This window comes from Alligator sinensis, unplaced genomic scaffold (genome assembly GCF_000455745.1).
Source record: "Alligator sinensis unplaced genomic scaffold, ASM45574v1 scaffold228_1, whole genome shotgun sequence".
Classification (NCBI taxonomy): domain Eukaryota; kingdom Metazoa; phylum Chordata; order Crocodylia; family Alligatoridae; genus Alligator; species Alligator sinensis.
The window spans coordinates 2502628-2521192 of record NW_005842044.1 but is presented as its reverse complement, the minus strand read 5'-3'; the positions used below and the strand labels follow the sequence as shown (position 1 = coordinate 2521192).

Below are 18565 nucleotides of genomic sequence, written 5' to 3'. Positions count from 1 at the left end.
CTCTTCGTTCCTTCTCTCTCTGCCCCCATAACATGATGAAGCAACAAGTGCAACAATATGCCTTTTAGACTGCTATAAATCAGTACATTAAAATAGCCAGAATTATACAGTAAAAAAAAAAAAGCTAATGAGACCAAGGCAAATTATCCACTACTTCCTAAATGTCAAAATAATTTCTTTGGTAGGTGTCATTTGTAACAGGTTAAGAATCAGACAATCATACAAAATGAGGGTTGAAGGGACCTCAGGAGGTCACATCTAGTCCGCCCCCCTGCTCAAAGCAGGACCAGCCCCAACTACATCATCCCAGCCAAGGCTTTGTTGAGCCAGGCCTTAAAAGCTTCCAAGGATGGAGACTTCACCACCTCTCTAGGTAACCTGCCACTTCACCACCCTCCTAGTGAAAATTTTTTTCTTAATCTCCAACCTAAACGTCCCTTGCTGCAGCTAGAGCCCATTGCTCCTTGTCCTGCCATCTGCCCCCACTGAAAACAGTCCAGCTCCATCCTCTTTGCAACCACCTTTCAGGCTTCTGTCAAATCCCCTCTCAGTCTTCTCTTCTGCAGACTAAATAAGCCCAGTATCCCTTAGCCTCTCCTCACAAGTCATGTGCCCCAGTCCCCCAACCATTTCTGTTGCCCTCCTCTGGACTCTCTCCAAATCCTTTGTGTAGTGGGGGCCCACAGCTGGACACGGGACTCCAGATGTGGCCTCCCCAGTGCTGAATAGAGGGGAAGAATCACTTCCCTCCATCTGCCAGCAACACTCCTACCAATGCAGCCCAGGATGCCGGTAGCCTTCTTGGCAACAAGGGCACACTGCTGGCTCATGTTCAGCTTATTGTTCACTGTGACCCCCAGGTCCTTTTCTGCAGAGCTGCTGCTTGGCCAGTTGGTCCTAAGCCTGTACTGATGCATGGGATTGCTCCATCCTAAGTGCAGGGCGTTGCACTTGTCCTTGCTGTACCTCATGAGATTTCTTTTGGCCCAGTCCTCCAGTTTGTCTAAATCCCTCTGAATCCTAGCCCTACCCTCCACTGTATCAACTACTCTCCCCAGCTTGGTGTCACCCGCAAATTTGCTGACGGTGCACTCCATCCCAACTTCCAGATCATTAATGAAAATACTAAACAAAACCAAGCTCTGTACCAACTCCTGGGGCACTCCACTTGATACCAGCTGCCAACTAGACATCGAGCCACTGATCACTACCTCTTGAGCCCAACGATCCAGCCAGCTTTTGATCCATCTTACAGTCCATTCAACCAACCCACACTTCCTTATCTCTAAATCATTCAAGTCATCTTTGATCAGCAGAGAAATTGGAAAAAATATCTGTGCATGGTGACTTAGACCATCACTATATCAGAAGAGACATAAGACTGAATAGCAATTCATCAACCCAAGCATCATCAAAACTCACCATCCTACAAAATTCACTCCCTACCCTATGGGTCTGCCCTTCCCGTTGCAGCAGCCTACTCAGATAGACAACACTGACCACCTTTCCTAAGAGACAACAGATCAATTGGTTTATTGTGTAACCAGCCAAAAGCTGATTCATCGAACAGTGCTCCTTTAAGAGCCATCGTGTTAACTGGGCAACAAGGATTTTCTAGAGTGATATCTTTTATTGAACCAACTGTATAGTCGGGATAAAGTTAGACAAGCTTTCAAATGCAAGACATTTTCCCTCAGGTCTTTGCTTATAGGAAACTAGGAAGAGCAGCAAGTGAAGCACGTTAATCAGCATGTTACTAATGACAGCCACTGGCATAGTTAAACATGCAAAGCTCTTAAGAATCCAAAGAGCTGTTACCCGCATAGGTGTAATTCCTGAACCCCTGACCGCTACGGCATAGGTCATGTGCAGTACAAAGTCAGTACAAGTGTAGAACGGGGGACACTGAAATGCAAGTGACTGAACTCCTGGACAAAACAAATGTTTTTATGGCCACGCTTGCACCGTACGACCAACACTTCTGTCAAAATAACCTTCGAAGGGCATGAAACAATATTGACAATTATGTATTCCTTTGGGAACCTTTAGATCGGGTTGCCATGATCATGATGGAATACTTGATCCATCAACTATACTTGATACTAGATTTTTAACAGGCCGATAACCACGGTATATCAAAATTATAAAATGGCTTCGCTTTATTAAGGCAAGGTTCTTTGAGTAGATGCGATATCTTTTATTAGACCAGCTGAGTAGTTGGGAAAAAGTTCTTGGCAAGCTTTTGGGCACAGTTACCCTTCTTCAGGCATAGGGAGTTTCTGCTTTTATTAAAGAAGAAACCAACACATCAGTCGAATAAGAAAGTTATTCTTCTCCAAGCAGTGGTTTTCTACTTTGACTAGAGAAGAGATAAAGACTTCTCTTTACAAAAGCTTTGTGTAATCCACTAGAAACTTTACTCTTCCTAATTTCTCTTACACTGAAGGTACTCAACTGTTATAGCAATGGACAGCACTACATCGCTCTAAACTAAATAAACAGATCCCCTCTAACAATTTTTTACTTTTCATTTTTAAACAAAATTAATCACTGGCTCTGACGCATGTCTTCCAGCTCCAAAAACTCATGGCATACAACGCAGGCATTTCACGTTTCATTTCCTTTTGTTAAATACATGCTTTTAATCTGTCATGTGGTTCCAAGTATGCCAACGTGAGAGCATACTTAATCTACCTCTATATAAAGCAGCACTTAGGAATTGCAATTACACCATTATGCAGGAGACATTTTTATTGAACAGTCCGGGGCATTTCATGGTAGCTTGAAAATCACCTTCAAAATGTCTTCAGGTCTAAAATGACTTTTTAACAATACTATGAATTGGAAGACTTCAATCAACTATTGCTGGCTTTATCCTTCTCCAGATATTATATATAGAGAACAAAAATACACTTTTACTGTAATGATAGGCCATAAACCCCTTTACACTTAAAGAAGGCTATTCCCTTAAGTGTTGAATCATGCCTACCTTCCTGTGTTGCAGATACTATCACACCATCCATTCCCATCTGGATGGATAAGTTCACACCTGGCTATTTTGTTCCTCAAGGAGATACAGGACCCCAGTATTCACCACAGGTCATTTTGTTTTGCAAGGGAGGAAAAATGATAAGTTTATAACTGACCATTTGAAATTAAAGCTGACATTTCAATAGGTGGAATCACCTATAAAACAGAAATAACAGTACTCTCTTCATAGCAATAAATGCTTCTGATCCTGAGAAGCTGTTGGCAACAGACACACACCATGAAGTTTTTGGCATGCATGTCTTTAAGGAGCAATCGACCACAAAAAAAAAAAAAAGCGGCTATATTTATAATTTAAAAGGCAGCACAATTTAATTTGACAAAGCAGAACCTGCAGCAAGGCGGACGGAAAAAGTGAAGAGCTGTCACTTTAAAAAAAAAAAAATTGCATACAAAATTTTAAGTCCTTCCTGAGACATCCTGTTGCATAAGCCCTTTCCACGGCGTCTCAGAATTCCATCTGGATGGCAAAAGCCACCGCACGTGCCGCCAAGAAAAACTAACTTATGAATCAACAACGAAAATTTCTCCCCTTCCGAAGGAGCTTGCGGGTTTGGAAAGGACTGGCATGACAGAAACCTGAACGCCGCATGAATTTATTTACATTTTACCAGCACTGGCACTCTCGGCCCCGGCATCTCCCTCTCAACTGCTTAACCCTTCCAAACAAAAAGAGCGGGGGGGGGAAGTTCAAAGTCAGAGAGAGAAAAAAGCCATGCGACTTTCTGGAATTCAATTTATGAGTTTTCATGAAATTGTAACTTTCCTCGAATTGGGCAATGCATTTTCCAGATGAGCTGTGCATTAATTCTTGCACAACTGAACAGTCCATATTCAGTGGCTGGGCTGCTTTTCCTCTAAAAAATGACAACAGGGATTAAATGCCTTCACAAAACTCTTTTGGTTTTCTAAGCCCTGCAGTAAAAAAAAAAAACACAGCTCCATCATTTACAATGCCTTTAATAGCTCAGAAAATGTTTCTCATCTACCATCCATGCAAGCATCTTTAGGATCTTTTGCTTACGCAGGGCCTGAGCCAGAGTGATGCTGGGCAACCACTAGTTCCCAATAAAATCAGTGAGGTTTGAAAGTGTTCAGCACCTCTCTGGGGCCCTAAAAGCTACCACACCATCCACCACTGCTGTAACTGTCCTGCTTTCTAAATAAAAAGGCAGACAGTTAGTCATGACACTGGAAAAGTTCCACATATGGAGGAATTAGCCGAAAAAAAATTGTGATTAGAACAACACACTTCCATTTCACTTGTAACTTCATAGCTTTGGAGAGTTTTGGTAAAGGAGCTTTATGGAGGGAAAACTTTACCTATTAATTAGTAAGTCCAACTGCACCTATGCCAACATCCGTGCTTTAAGAATACCTGTGTGTGTGTTAATTTCTGAAATCCAAGAAAGACCTTTCCGGCTTTCATCTGGAAAAAAAAAATAGTGATCCCTTCCTCCTCTTCATTGCAGCTATCACAGCATAGCATTAACCTTCACAAATGTTGGAAGACATCTATCTGTCTGTCTCAAATGGACTTACAATTTTCCTCCCTTCTGAAAACTGATCTTGTACTCACTTGAGGGGCATGAAAAAAATCTTTGAAGGTATTTTTTTTTAATTGAATTGACTTTCAGTTCGCAGCCTGATTTGATGGCTTCTACAATGAGACCTGCTTTTTTGGGGGAGAAATGAAGGGAAGCTTTCATGTTTGAAATATTTAAAGGTCTGGCCAAACTACTGAAGAATAGATGGTATGAAACAGGGGACACCAACCCGCAGCACAAGTACCGTAAGTGGCATGGGCAGCCTGTGTGTGGCACATGGCAAATTGGGGAGGCAGCAGGGAGCAGAGTGGCAGATAGAGCAGGGACAGAAAGTGAAGTAGCTGACTGGCCTAGTAGCACACAGAGAGAAGCAGAAAGCAGAGCAGCAGATCAAGGAGACAACACAAGGCGGGAAGCAGAAAGCGGAGCATCAGGTTGGGCAGGGGAAAGGGGTCAGAGTGGCACTCAGGGTGGGTTAGGGCCAACATACGGCACATCTGCCAAAAAGGCTGGCCCCCGCTGGTATACAGCAAGCCGGCGTTCGCTGGAAAAGGACAAGCTAGATGACCTAACACATTTGTGCTTTTCCATCTCCAGCTTTTCTGAGTCTGTGAGCTGATGGCTTCTTGACAGCACAGTGTACAAGACCAAGTTACACTCTATCATGATCACAATTGACAAGCTAAATAGTTGCTTTATGTTGAAGAATGGAAAACTGAATTCACTACCACTATAATGCAAAAGAAGTGTGGGAGTGAAATTAAAAAAAAAAGCCACTGCCAATAATTTATTTTATTTCTTAAATTGCTGCCTTTATTTCAATTTATTAAACCGTAACTAGCCAGAGAAAGTAAATGTAATACATACAAGTGGTTAGGAGGGAAAAAAGAAGGGGGTGGAGGTGCGACACCAGCCAGTGAAAAATTATTTTTACATAAAAATCAGTAAATAGACACCACACGTCAATGCCAATTATGACAACTATGGTGCTACGATTAACTTAATGGGTCCTCATCCATCATCTTCTGACTAGTCCAAAAAGCGGTTCTCTCTCCTCCATGTGGCAGCATTAACTGGTTTACAAAGGAGGAGCTGTTTGGAGCCAGACTTTTGCAGCCCTGTGCAAGAAAGACAGGGTTTCTGTAGAAACAGCACTGTTGCCTCTGGGTTCCTCCTTGAAGCACTGTATAAAGCATAGTGATTTTTTTGTACATGTGGAGAAGGTGATAGAGGAGTTCAAAATATTCCTTTAAATGTGTTAAAAACAACTCTGTTCTGGCTAGCACACCCCTTGTTTGCTTCTCTCTCATATGCAGCACTTTCCCCATCTCTTTTTTTCTCTTTCCTCTCTTCCCAAGCCATCTTCTGCGGTACACATCGCTGCTGAGTTGGGATTGTGCTAACATTGATCAAGGAGCCAAAATTTGGGCAATGTGAGGGGATTTGCTGGGGCCTAAGTAGCCACTTGACACTCAGGAGACCTGTTTTCAATTCCCTGCTCCACCATAAACTGAGTAAACTTGAGCAAGTCATTTCGTGTCCCTGTGCCTCGATTTCCCATCTGTGAAATGGAAAGCTCCCTCAGAGCTACTACACTGAGGTCAGAGTTGAAGAGAATTGCAGAACAGCATGACACCATCCCAAATTAGGAAAGGGGCAAGCTGAAATGATGGGCTTGGCTCATAATGGTATTCATATTCCAAACAGGCAGGGCTCACTGCATTATTAGTAGAAAGAAAAACAATAGAAACAAAAAAAAATGTTTGGCTACCAGCACATCTTACTGTGCTAGGAGCAGAGACTGCACCTCCTCTTTTCATCCTCACCGCCCTCAGCTACCTAATGGGAAATGAAAACATAGGGCAGCTGTAATTATCTCCCCCTGAGGCTCTTTGGAGGGGGAATAATTATCAGTAAGCCAGACTTCAGTAGGTTATGACAGGTGTCAGCTTGGACGTGCAAGCATGGTAGAGAACTGACTTCTTGAGCTAAAGAGCCAGCTTGTTTGATTAGGACTTTAACACTTATCCTCTGGGAATCAGGAGATGCACACCATACTACTATTAGTGTTACTGTGCAGGTGTGGCACCTTTCGGAGTAAAGGATATTGAAATTCTGTATTCTGCAACCAAATTTATAGGCAACTCATTCCAGTGGGAAAGTTTGGGCTGCTCTTCACTGCATAATTAATTCCAGGCATAACTCAAGGGTTTCTCATAACCCAATACGACGGCATGCAAAAATGTCTAGGCTGTCTGACAGCTGGTCTATCAAGGGAAACGGGTTGAAGTTCAAGGGCTTCTGATGTTGGCGCTAATCATACAATAGGGATGCAGCAGCTCAATTTACAACAGTTCATCAACTGCTAATCCAGTCACTGTGTAGCTTAAGTGCTGTTGCAGCAGTGTTGACTCCACTATCATGCCAGCTAGGCTAGGTTTAGTAGAGCAGGTACAGTAACTCAAGTTAACACTGATGTAGAAAATGCATGCCATTTGGCACGACACAGTGCCACTTACAAATACACGGCATCTGGGAGGGGGGTGCTTTAACTAGAGTGGCTCTGAGAGTCGCTCTAACTAAAGCACCCACAGCGTCACATGTATTCAGCATCCTGCGCTTCAAAATCATGGCGGGGCGCTTGAACTGCCATTTTGAAGCACGGGGGCACCGAATAGACATGATGCAGAAGTTGCTGGAGTGTGTTAACATGCTCCAGCAGACTTGATTAATCGATTCTCCTCTGATGTGTGCTAATTAACACACGGTGGAGCAGACATTCGGCATGTGTCTAGGTGTCCACACAGACTAGCTTGGATCCCAAAAGGAGGACAGCTCTACTAGCATGAATTTCTGCCCAGGTCAACCCTGCTAAGGAGCATTAAGAGGCCTCTAGTGTTTCTGGAAGTGGCACCATCTCACTGAAACCTATTTCAGATACCTCTACTCAACAAAGTACGGTACGGGACAAATAGACCTTTAGATGGCAACCTGACAAACCACAGCTTGGTGATTCCTGCATACTCATTGCACTGAAGTCTTGAGCAACGATTCCCAACCAGGGTATCATGGCACCTCAGGGTGCCTTCAGATTCTTTCAAGGGTGCTGCAGGGTGCCACACTATGTTAGGTGTGCAAGCATGACTCACAAGATAAATCCAGAGATTTCACATAGGAATCTATGGTGTTACGAACGTTGTGACCTGTCGTGGTCTATCTGAGCTCTGTGCAGCAGAAAAGTGGCTCTATTATTTTTCTGTAGTCAAAAAAGTGAGGGAAAACTAAGAGCCAGCATTTTCTAAGGGGTGACTTGAGTCTAACAAGGTCGAAAACCACTGGTCTTGAGAAGCTTAATTCAAAGGGTCACTCTGGAAACCAGGAGAGTTTTTCGGCTGCAACAAGAAGCATAGATCTTTTCTTTCTTTGCTCATTTTTTTGCCTGGCTTGTTTCTGCCCAGTAAACAGCCTTTACTTAAAACACTAAATTGCAAGCCTGTCCTTGTTGCTCACCAAGGTCTGCATACTGCACAGTGACATTAATGACTTATAAGTAATAGAGACGGCTTATGAGGAATGTTCAGTTATTGCCACAGAATGGAGAAAGGAAAAAACATCATGCCAGAACGTATCCCGAGCACAAATATCTAACTGTTCACATTCGCGGTTAAAATTATACCTACTCTTTCCATCGAACTGTTGTTTTCCCAGCAGTCAATAACGATTCCCTCCAATGCCCCAGCTAAAGACCTAAAGGAAATCCAAGATGGAGCTCACTCTCTTTAGTTTGTCAGTGATCCTAGAAGGAAGAGCCGGGTTAAATCAGTGCAATGGATGTTTTTTAAAGCATGACTGATGCGTGGCCTTCTACAGTGGGCTCCCTTGTGCATTAAACCATCCTGAACATTAAATATATTATTTCTTTCAATAGAAGGATCTTTTAGCTCGTCTCAAATAGACAGAATCCTAGACAGTTCATCTGATGCATGAAAAACAAATTGCTGAACGAGTCATTTAAGTTCTCTAATGGCTATTTTATTAGAACAAGATATCAAACTAAACCAAGAATGTCTTGGGCTTCTAGCTTTCCCTGACAAAATCCAAGCTCTTCATTTATGGCTCCAAGTGTTGGGCCCAAGCCTTTATCAGCTTCACCTGGTGGAACAGCACTTTTCCAATATATTTCTGGTTAAATTCTATCAGGTGAAAACTAATAGAACAGACTAAATTAGTGTCCAGACATTGCACTTGGTACCATGAATAATAATGGAAAGGAAAGAAGGAGATTAAAAATAGAGGGGAGAAATGAATGAAACCCACAAAAAGGTGCAACAACGAAGAGGAGGATGAGAGAGACTGACTGGTTATATTTTCTAGTTCCATGATTTTATAAATTAAATTTGATAATTGAAGAAAAATTCTGTAATGGAAACAAGAGACGGAATTTATGCCATATGTTCATAATGCATGCTTCTAGTTCCTTAATTATTTTTAAATAGACATAATAGCGATGAATAATAGTAATTCTAAAAGCAGCCACACCACTGTCACAATACCTGGGATCACCTCTCGACTATACAGGGTGTTCTAGTTCCCAAACTCTTGTACTGCCTCTACTGAAGATGAGGCTCACCTGCGGTACTTCTGCTATTTAACCTACTGCATATTATTGATAAAGCAAACAGAAAATAATGAATTAGTGACCCATGAGTTTTAAATTATAATTACTGACCAGTCATTTGCTAATGCATTAAAGTAGCCTTCTTGTCATAAATCAGTACATTCAAGACTGCGCACAGTGCTCATTCTACTCGAACAGTTTTCCTTACAAGGCATTTCATGGCCCTTTTTAAAAGGGTGACCCTGGAACATGAGATCACTTTGATCATCCCCTTCTCGCAGAAGATTCCCATCTTAAGACGCTCGTGTGTTGTGCAGTGCTCAAGAAAAGAGGCTGTGCGCGATAGATCTATGTGGACTAGGGATGGAAACGGTTAAACGACAATTATATTTATACCGTTCGCTTCTCACCGTTTACTGACCTCCGGCAGGAATGGCTCTGACCCCCACCCCTCATGTCTTCACTGTGCATCCAGGGCTGCGGGGGCCCTAGACCACAGGTCGGGGGGCAGGCACAGCTGAGCCACTAGGGGACACTGCCCAGCTCCATAGGACTGCCCAGCTCCACAGGACGGGCTGGGGCTGCAGACCTGTCCTGTGCCCAGATCCTGCCACCACAGGGAGGGAGGAACGGGCCAGCACCTCCTCCCCACCCCCCGGGTCATGCAGAGCCTTCTTGCCACAGCAGAGAGACTCCCAGCCCTGCGGCGGGTGTGCCCTGCAGGGGTGGGGGGCGGCCGAGTACACCCATCGCAGGGCCAGGAGTCTCATGGCTGCAGTGGAAAGACCCTGCCTGACCACTGTGGGGGGCGGCACCTACGTCCCTCCCTGTGGCAGTGGGATCCAGACACAGGAGAAGTCTGCAGCCCTGGCTCTGTCGGCAGCCCCAGTCCCTCCCCGTGCACAGCTTGGCTGCATCCACCAACCCCTGCCCATGGTTCACCACCAGGCGCACAGAGGCTGGGGCCAGGGCCATTCCTGCCAGGGATCACTAATTTAGGCATGCGCTATTAGTTAACCGCTTAACCGATAATATTACAGGAGGTTTAAACGGATAATTTTTTTAACACTATTTACATCCCTAACGTGGACAAGGTAAAAAAAAAATATACCCATCCAGCTATTGGAACACTAATACACGACCACTGAGGGGTTTAGTGAGGATATCAGCCAGTCGTGTTCCCCTCTGTATGTTTTGCTCGGTGCACCATTAGCAAAAAGCCCAACTTCTCTAGAAAAAAGATCTAGTACACAGACATGCAGGCTGCAGAAGACTTCCCCTTTGTCAAACTAAGAGGCAAAGAATGCGCTGTGCAGCGAGTAACACAAATCAGGAAATACCGTTTTAATTTATGAGCTGCTCAAACCAGCACAACTTGCGCACTGCTTGGGTTATGGGTGGGAAGGACTAGCCACAGACACTGATCAAACTGGCACAAATTGAATAATCAATTTAGGGGGAATCCAGTGTTTCATATTAAAGGAGTCAATAATCAAAGGAGTCCAATGCGTTTCCTATTACACAGATTTGGGTGGTCTGCCGCTCCCTCCTTTACAAATTCATTAACGAAATTAAGAAAGGCGCTTAATTCTGTTTAAAGTGTTTGCACTAGATCTCCTGGAGCAAGCGAACCTTTAAATTCATTCTTCTACCAGCTACTCTGTTTACATCTCTCTTGAGTTAATCTGGTCCTGGAGAAAGGAAGATCTACCCCTGCAAGGCTACACCTAACAGGAACACCAACTTTTGATCGCCAAGTCTGTCCCTTTGATCATGTTTAAAAGAAAAAAATAATGGCAACATACCAATTGAAAAAGGCACAGTTTTATAGCGTAGCAGTGAATCAGACTTATTCTTAAATTAACTTTAATATAATAGAAATAATGTTAAATCCTTTGCTATATATATTCTGAGACTGCTGTTTATTCTCCAGTGTAGATTTTCGTCGTAAATCTAAGCTATTTTAAATCTCTCTACCCAGATGTATTCAAGATGAAACAATATTATTAATTCATGGATTGAAGTCAGCAACAGTTCATGCAGTACTATAATAGTCTATGAGGCTGACAGTTAAATTTAACAGAACAACCCTAAACTATCTGCAACATGACATAGGCTTTTTTACAAATCTAATGACCTTTCCGGGGACTGGTATTGTCCGTTTTCTTTCTGATGCTGTTTTTACCACCTTTTGGTAGGAACTTGAAAAGGGCTCTGTGGGTTACGCTAGAGATTTCTCTACACAGGAAAGCCTTACAGAAACTTACCATCAAGAAAGAAAATGTAATAATGACATTGTTTTTACAACAAAAATGTTCAAATTTGAAAAGATAGTGCAAAATTTCAAAAACTGAAAGTCTCTCTCACATTCAGGCAGACCTAAACATCTCTTCTAGGCTGTTAAATAAATAACTCAAAATAATAATGAAATGAAAGTGAAAATGACTTATAAAGTGACTACTGCCGTTCCCCTAGAGTTTATCATCACCCACCATGAATACCCTCTTTTATAGTATTATTTGCTGATATCATAAGTGAAGTCATTTAAACACCATTTTATTGCCTTTCTAGCTTTCTACAGTATAAATTCTGGTTTGGGGATTCAAAAAGCCACATTTGCAAATACTCTTGTAAAATCTCATAAAAGCTAAGCCTACATTTTCTGTTACAGTAAAGAAAGTCCTAACTGCTGACGTTCTTATATCATGTTTCACCAGAAAATCCCTATATTTTTAGTAGGGCTGAAGTAATGAGCTACTTAAAGCCATATAGTATGTTTAAGCTGTTCTGGTTACTTGCCCAAAACTCCCTCTCTACTACCACTGCCACCCCACAAGCAACCAAATGAAAATTTATACCTCCAAAGATAAATTCTCTCCCTCTTCTTGTGGTACAATTTATGCAATACATCAAGAATTTTTAATAAACATACATCCCTTCATTTGGAAAAGTGGCTTCTGTGCACTATTCAAAATATTTTTCTATTAAATACAGAGCTGGTTAGGGGTTTTCTTTTCCCCCAGTAAAGAAAAGGAGGAAAATCTTTCTGCTGACAAAATGCAAGAAAAAGCTAGAACCAAAATAAGTCTCCATAATGACCTGAGCTTTGCTAGTTACGTTTGGCAAATGCACGACTGATGACGCTAAATTTTCATCCAAGTTTAAAATAAAAGGCGAAATAATGTTACTGCAGCGAGCAGCAGCAAACCACAGCTTGAGGACAATGATATGATTTAGGTCCCACCCTCATGCTGTACTTAGTTTTCAGTGGAGTTTATGGAACAACACGTCAGCAATAAAAGACAGCTGGTCTACAGATTGGTAAGGCCAAAGGGATACGGCACAGCAGCACTGTGCAGTTCTTTCAGTGCATCACTGATAAACTGAAGGGATGAAATCCTGGCCCCACTGCAGTTGATGGGAGTTTTGCCATCAAACTTAACAGAGCCAGGAATTCACTGTAGGTGCTTATGAGTCATTACAGATGTATAGTTTGCCATGCACTCACTTATACTGCAAATAACTCATAAACAAGCTACTGAAATAAGATGCCATTGCGCTTCACTTATGAGTAGTGATGATATTCAAGTTAACAATACACAAGCAGTGCAGCTGAATCAGTCACTTTACTATTCTACTCTTTTCCTGATAGGGTTGCTGCGTCTCCTCCCTCCCTGTTCAGCGCTACAGTATTTTTTTTATGCTGTAGCCAAGATATTCTAACCTCAACAACCGCACACTTTCAGATATCTTAAACAAACTGCACGCATGTGTTCTTGCCATGGTCCGTGTTTAGGGATGCATACGCTATCCTGAGCAAATGGGGATTTTTTTCCAGAACGTACTAGTACAGACAATAAGATCAGCAATACCATTGTTTTTTAGGTATTTTTTAGATACTGACTTTCATAATAAGTGCACAAAATTCGAACCAGTGTTATTTCTGCAAGGGTTTCAAGGATCTGGACAGAAGACATTTACACTGGTAGAGTATCAGCTTTTGATATCAATGTAAACTATACTGGGATCCAGAGCAAATACACATGCAACCATCTCAGGTAAGTAACTGCACATAACAGGCACCTATGACCATGTCTCACCAAGAGCTGGTGGGAGAGCAAGCAACAGACTGTTTGCCTGGAGCAAATGGCTACCCCCAGACAAACTACAGGCACACAATGTGTACACCAATGCAATTCACATCAATCTCGTTTCACCCCTCATTCTTTCAGGCATAATTCAACTTCAGATTGGGCAAAGTTACTTGTGCAGGGGTTTACATCATCTATCCCCCAATGTAAAAGTCAATTATTCCGTTGGAAACATATTGTCTATCCAGATCCTGAAGATACAATCACCCCTTTAACAGGTTTTAGTTTTGCCCATAAGTGTCAGTGTCATGAGTTCACACACTTCCACTTATAGATTTCATAGACATCAGGGCTGGAAGGGACCTCGGAAGATCGAGTCCAGCCCCCTGCCCGAAGGGCAGGAAGTCAGCTGGGGTCACAGGATCCCAGCAAGATACTTAAGTAGCCTTGTTCTGAAAAACTCTGAATATATTGATCAGGAATTTAGATATGCAAAGAGCATTTAGTTGTTCCATCTGTGAACATGGGTCAGGGAGTTAAGAGCAGTTTGTGCAAGCACACCATTTTTTTATTTTTTTTTTTTAGAATAAACTATCAACTAAAGCCTACGTCACCTTTAAAAAAAGCCCTGTGAAAATAATGGTGCTACAAGCAGTAGCAAAATATTATATATATATATATATATATATATATATAATCTCCTTTATATTGGTGGAATCAGTATTTAAGTTTCCAAAAGCAGCAAGAACAAAGTGTGTGGGGCATTAGCTCATACCACCACAGAGGTATGTAGTTTGTGCTCAAGCAACGTGAAAGCCAGAAGGCTTCTGCTTCTCTTGCACAGTGAGCAAATCCAGGGGACCAGCGTAGCCCACTGGTCACCCCCAGCAGCCAGATGATGTCACTGTGCACAAAATGGAGCTCTTGGGACTGGACATCCCAAACTTGGTCCTACCAGCACACAGAACAGCTCCTATTAGACTCACTTTTCACACAGCTTCTCCACATAAATCAGTAAATATATTGCACCATCAGAAATAAGAGTGAAGTATTGAATTCCTTGGAAAAATCCAAACGAGTCCTAATTGACTACTCTTAAACCTTAAATTTAGCTTCAGGCCTGACTGATAACTGCACAAAAAGTCCTGGTACATTCAATTTACTGCCATTTCACTAATCTGTAAGTGAACTACGCCGAATGAGAATTTCGGGAATGCAGCATTCGGTCTTCTGTCTCCGAGGTTTGTTTCCTGTAAAACCCATTTCCATCGGGGATGCTATTCATTCTTCTCATTGGCTGCCCACGTAGTTCCAGCTCAGATGGCAGGGATCTTTACAAAGGGCACACGGCAAAAGCACCAGGCATGAGCTGCAGCGTGTGGCAGGAATTGAGCTCTTCAGAAGGCCTTTGCACATTTCCTTTGCCCGAAAATATGTCAACTATGAAGTATGTGTGCATGAGGCAAACGTGGCTGTTGTCATCCAAGAGTTCACCGAGTGATCCCCTCCCAGGAGCAACTGAGTCATCAAAAGATGCAGTCTACCTACCCACAGGGCCAAGCTCTCCCTTGCTCAGATCTAGGAATCCTTCAGATGCCGTGTGTACCACAGTCTGCTTTCTGCAACGCTGCTCCCTATCAGGTTACAGGAAAACCCCTGCCTGCTTTCCAATATTGAGCACCAGTTTGGCAGTCTACGATAGCTTAGAACTAGAGCTGCCTAAGCACTCGGAGACGGTAAGGACAACAGTACCTTCCTCTCCGTATTCCTGCCTTGAATCCATACACTTCAAGTATTGCATCTTCCCTTCGGTAGAGAATTGCTTTTGTGAAGTGCAGCAAGTCTTGCTAAGGAAGGTCTTTGGCATCTCTCTAAGGTACATCTTCTGAAATGTTGCATATGGATAGAAAATAAGCTGAATTCGTCGACTTGAAAATTGCACCCAAAATGTCTAAACAATTTGTCACCCTCTTTGGTTGCAGCTAGTCAAAGTAGGGATCCGAGATCGTATTATTTGAAATGTCTGAAGAGTCTTTGTTTCCAAAAGATACAACTTGATTATTCGTTTCATTATTTTAGCCCTCACAATAGTGGATATTTCTCAGTTTGCAATTTGCTACATCCTTAGCTGCAAACTAATATGAATTCAGAACAATTCCCTAGACAAAAGAGGGCCTGACCTATTCCTAGGGAACACTCACAGCAGGTTCATTTAAAATGGTCCTTATGAATCCTCCCATAATTAAAACCTAAGAAAACATCTGTCTGATGGCAAGAGCAACAAGACACACGCCTCACTCAGAGTATGAGGCTTAATCCTAGTCATTTGGAGCAGTTGAGCCCAACTCGCACATTCCAGCATAACTCTTAATGCTTTAATGACTTTATAAGTGCATACAGAATTTGAATACTCACCAAGAATACGCCCAAAAACTGTCTTTCTACTCAGGATACCATAGGCAAGGAAAACATCACTGAAAACTCCAAGTCTTTAAAAACCACAAAGCTCTGATCCCAATTCCTATTGTTATGCTTCCAACTACAGGAAACTGCTGGAAACACTGTAGTTCGAGGGTGGTATTGTCCCTGAACTGATACAGCCGGCGGCTAGAGTACAGCAGTACAACAGCTAGGTCTGCGGGAAGGGATCTTTTACCAAGATGATTGCTTCAACCCTGCTAGAAGTCAAGTCATACATTTTAAGTGAGACCATAGGTCCATAATAAATGGACATTTTCACCTAATTCTCCTGGAAGAGACCTTACATTTAAACACCATCATAGAGGACATGTGAAAGTGTCTTGCCATGGCACCTGTGCTCAAATGCCTACCTCACTGGTGAGTTGAGCAGGAGCTGGGAGGGAGAGCATTTTCTCCTACAATCCCCTCCCAAGAGAAATAGATCTGAGCTCAAGCCTTACCTATTTGGAGTGGGAGACAGGATGAATATACTGGTCTAAGCCTTAAAACTGACTCACTGCCTGTCACTTAGTTTGCTGCTTGTAGGATTTGCTCATTTGGTATCAGAAAGGGGAGCAGTGCATTTGCAGCCAAAGGTTTTTAGGAGACAATTTCTGCTCTTAAGACCAAATCACCAAAATGACTGAGAGGTAAAGGAGTTGGTCAGATGGATGCACAGTTTTGAGCACATTGTTTAGCTTGGACTGCTGTCTTGACTAATGCTGCTACAAGAAAGCACAGACTTGTCACCGTACTAGCCATTCCTCTGCCAGTGACAATCAAATTAGAGGAGGCGGAATAGTGATAAGGAAGGCCCCAGTCTCATTTCAGCTGAGGACAACTGAAGTCCTAGCCAGTATAAAATACCTAGGGGAAAAATACTACAATTCAGGGGCCTTTTACAGATAGGGAGATGCAAATCATAAGAGGTGAGATGCACAGAGGCACTAATAAGACCTGATCCAATAAAAGAGATCACAAAAAAAACCCTTACCTTTCTCCGAAAAATAGTAAGATAAAAAGGAGAGAAAAGGACATGCATGAGTATTTTGGAACTCTTTGTTCTAAAGACTTGTCTGAGTCTTTGGAAATCCCTCTATATTGTTATAACTGTGCTCACTACACTTCTGTAAGCATGATCATAACAATACACAGAGATTTTCAACTTCTCAGACAAGTTATGAATAAGCCAATCGTGAACAGGGCTTTCAATGGGCTAAGCATTGTACAAACACCCTTCATTATCTAATACAAGACTGGAAACGTCGCACTGTTATACTCACATCGAATCCCATATATCATTAGAGGATCGAGCTGCTTCTTCCCATGCTTCCCCTGCCCTGAAAGGTTGGAAATAGCCTGAATTTCTCGGTGAAAGAGGTAGTCAAGCAACGTCAGTGCCATCTTCTCAGCTGTGCGGCAGTTCGTGCTGATGTGCAACATGTCAGCTTGGGTGATGGGGCAACGGACTCGCATCTCAGGATTATTTTCATCTCCAAGCCACGTCCCATTGGGGTAATCCTCTAAAACAGAAAAGGGAGAAATTCTACATCATGGCAGACTACAAGTCAGGTTACAGTTATATTTAAAAGGTGCAAGTGCCATCATCTCTTCACATTTTCTTTATGTTCTCCATTACCTTATTTCAAAGCCCACAGAGACTGACTTGCTTGCAAGATTTGTGATGAATAAAAAGCCTTTAGCCAACCCACATTCACAGTGACTAAGAGTCATTACCATGAATAGCTTATATCCGGCCTACGAAAATGAACTTATGATCTTTGTCCAGATGTGTCACTTGCACTCAATACAAGTGGATACCTTTTAAAGCATCTCTGAAGAAGGGGGCAATAACTGAAAGAACAAAGTAAAAGGAACTTTATCCTCGTCTTTAGAAGTGCTCAAGCAGCCCCGCATGATAAGGATCAGGGTAAAAGTTTCTGGGGTGGGTAAACTGGTACCGTAGAGTAAGCAACTTCTTGCTAAGGCTGGTTTCTCCAAGCTCACAGCTTTGAATCATAGGTTTATCTTATTCCCGTGCTTAGGAGAAAAACAAAGTGAAATTCTGACAACTTGAAAAAAATAAAGTATAATTAACAATGAGTAATTTACTTGATTAATTACTTAAAGGGGTTTATCACGGACAATTACTCAACTGTAGACAAAGATCCCAAATGGAACTGTTTTTTGGTTTTAGACTTTACTGACCAGTAGTCTGCATTATTTCCTAAACACGTCATTTACCAAAGGAACATTTCCAGCACAGAAAATGAATCACCACTCATCTCTCCAGTGTATCTCTCCTCCTGATCAAGGATGAGGTCATTAACAGCAGAGTATGCACTCATTATACTGGCTGCCAGCACTATACCTGGCCTACGCGTATCCAGACCGTAGCTTTCACTCTTGCTCTGGCCTCAGAGTTTGGAAAAATAAATACTCGTTTTAAAGTTTAAAGTCGTATCAAACTCTTAATATAAATGAAATGTTGCTGGCAGTGGCAGTAGTCTGCGATTCAAGCTTCTAACCAGAAACTGGACTAAAGTTCAGTATGGACACCAAAGTCACATCTGGGGTAGGGGATGCCGTTCCAAGGAAAGCAAATGTCCTCTGGATGTGATGCTAGACTAAGCCGGGTGTGCTCAATTCAGTTACAATCAAATTTCCAATAATGTTGAAGAAAAAAATTCCAGTTTCCAGCTTACCATTTCAATGACAATTGACACAAATGACCTGTATTAAATACTAATGTTCACACGGTATCATGGGGTGAAATACATGACAGCTGCTGACCCCAGATT

General features: G+C 42.3%; 1 protein-coding gene across 3 annotated transcripts in view; it reads right to left on the bottom strand.

Moving 5' to 3' along the window:
* Window positions 1-18565, bottom strand: part of BANP (BTG3 associated nuclear protein) — a 191353-nt gene that overhangs the window by 118894 nt on the left and 53894 nt on the right. For all 3 annotated transcript variants that reach the window (XM_014519521.2, XM_006022768.3, XM_025203112.1), the window contains exon 6: window positions 17048-17287. In XM_014519521.2, the coding sequence (XP_014375007.1) occupies window positions 17048-17287 (240 nt within the window). The remainder of the gene's footprint in view (window positions 1-17047; window positions 17288-18565) is intronic.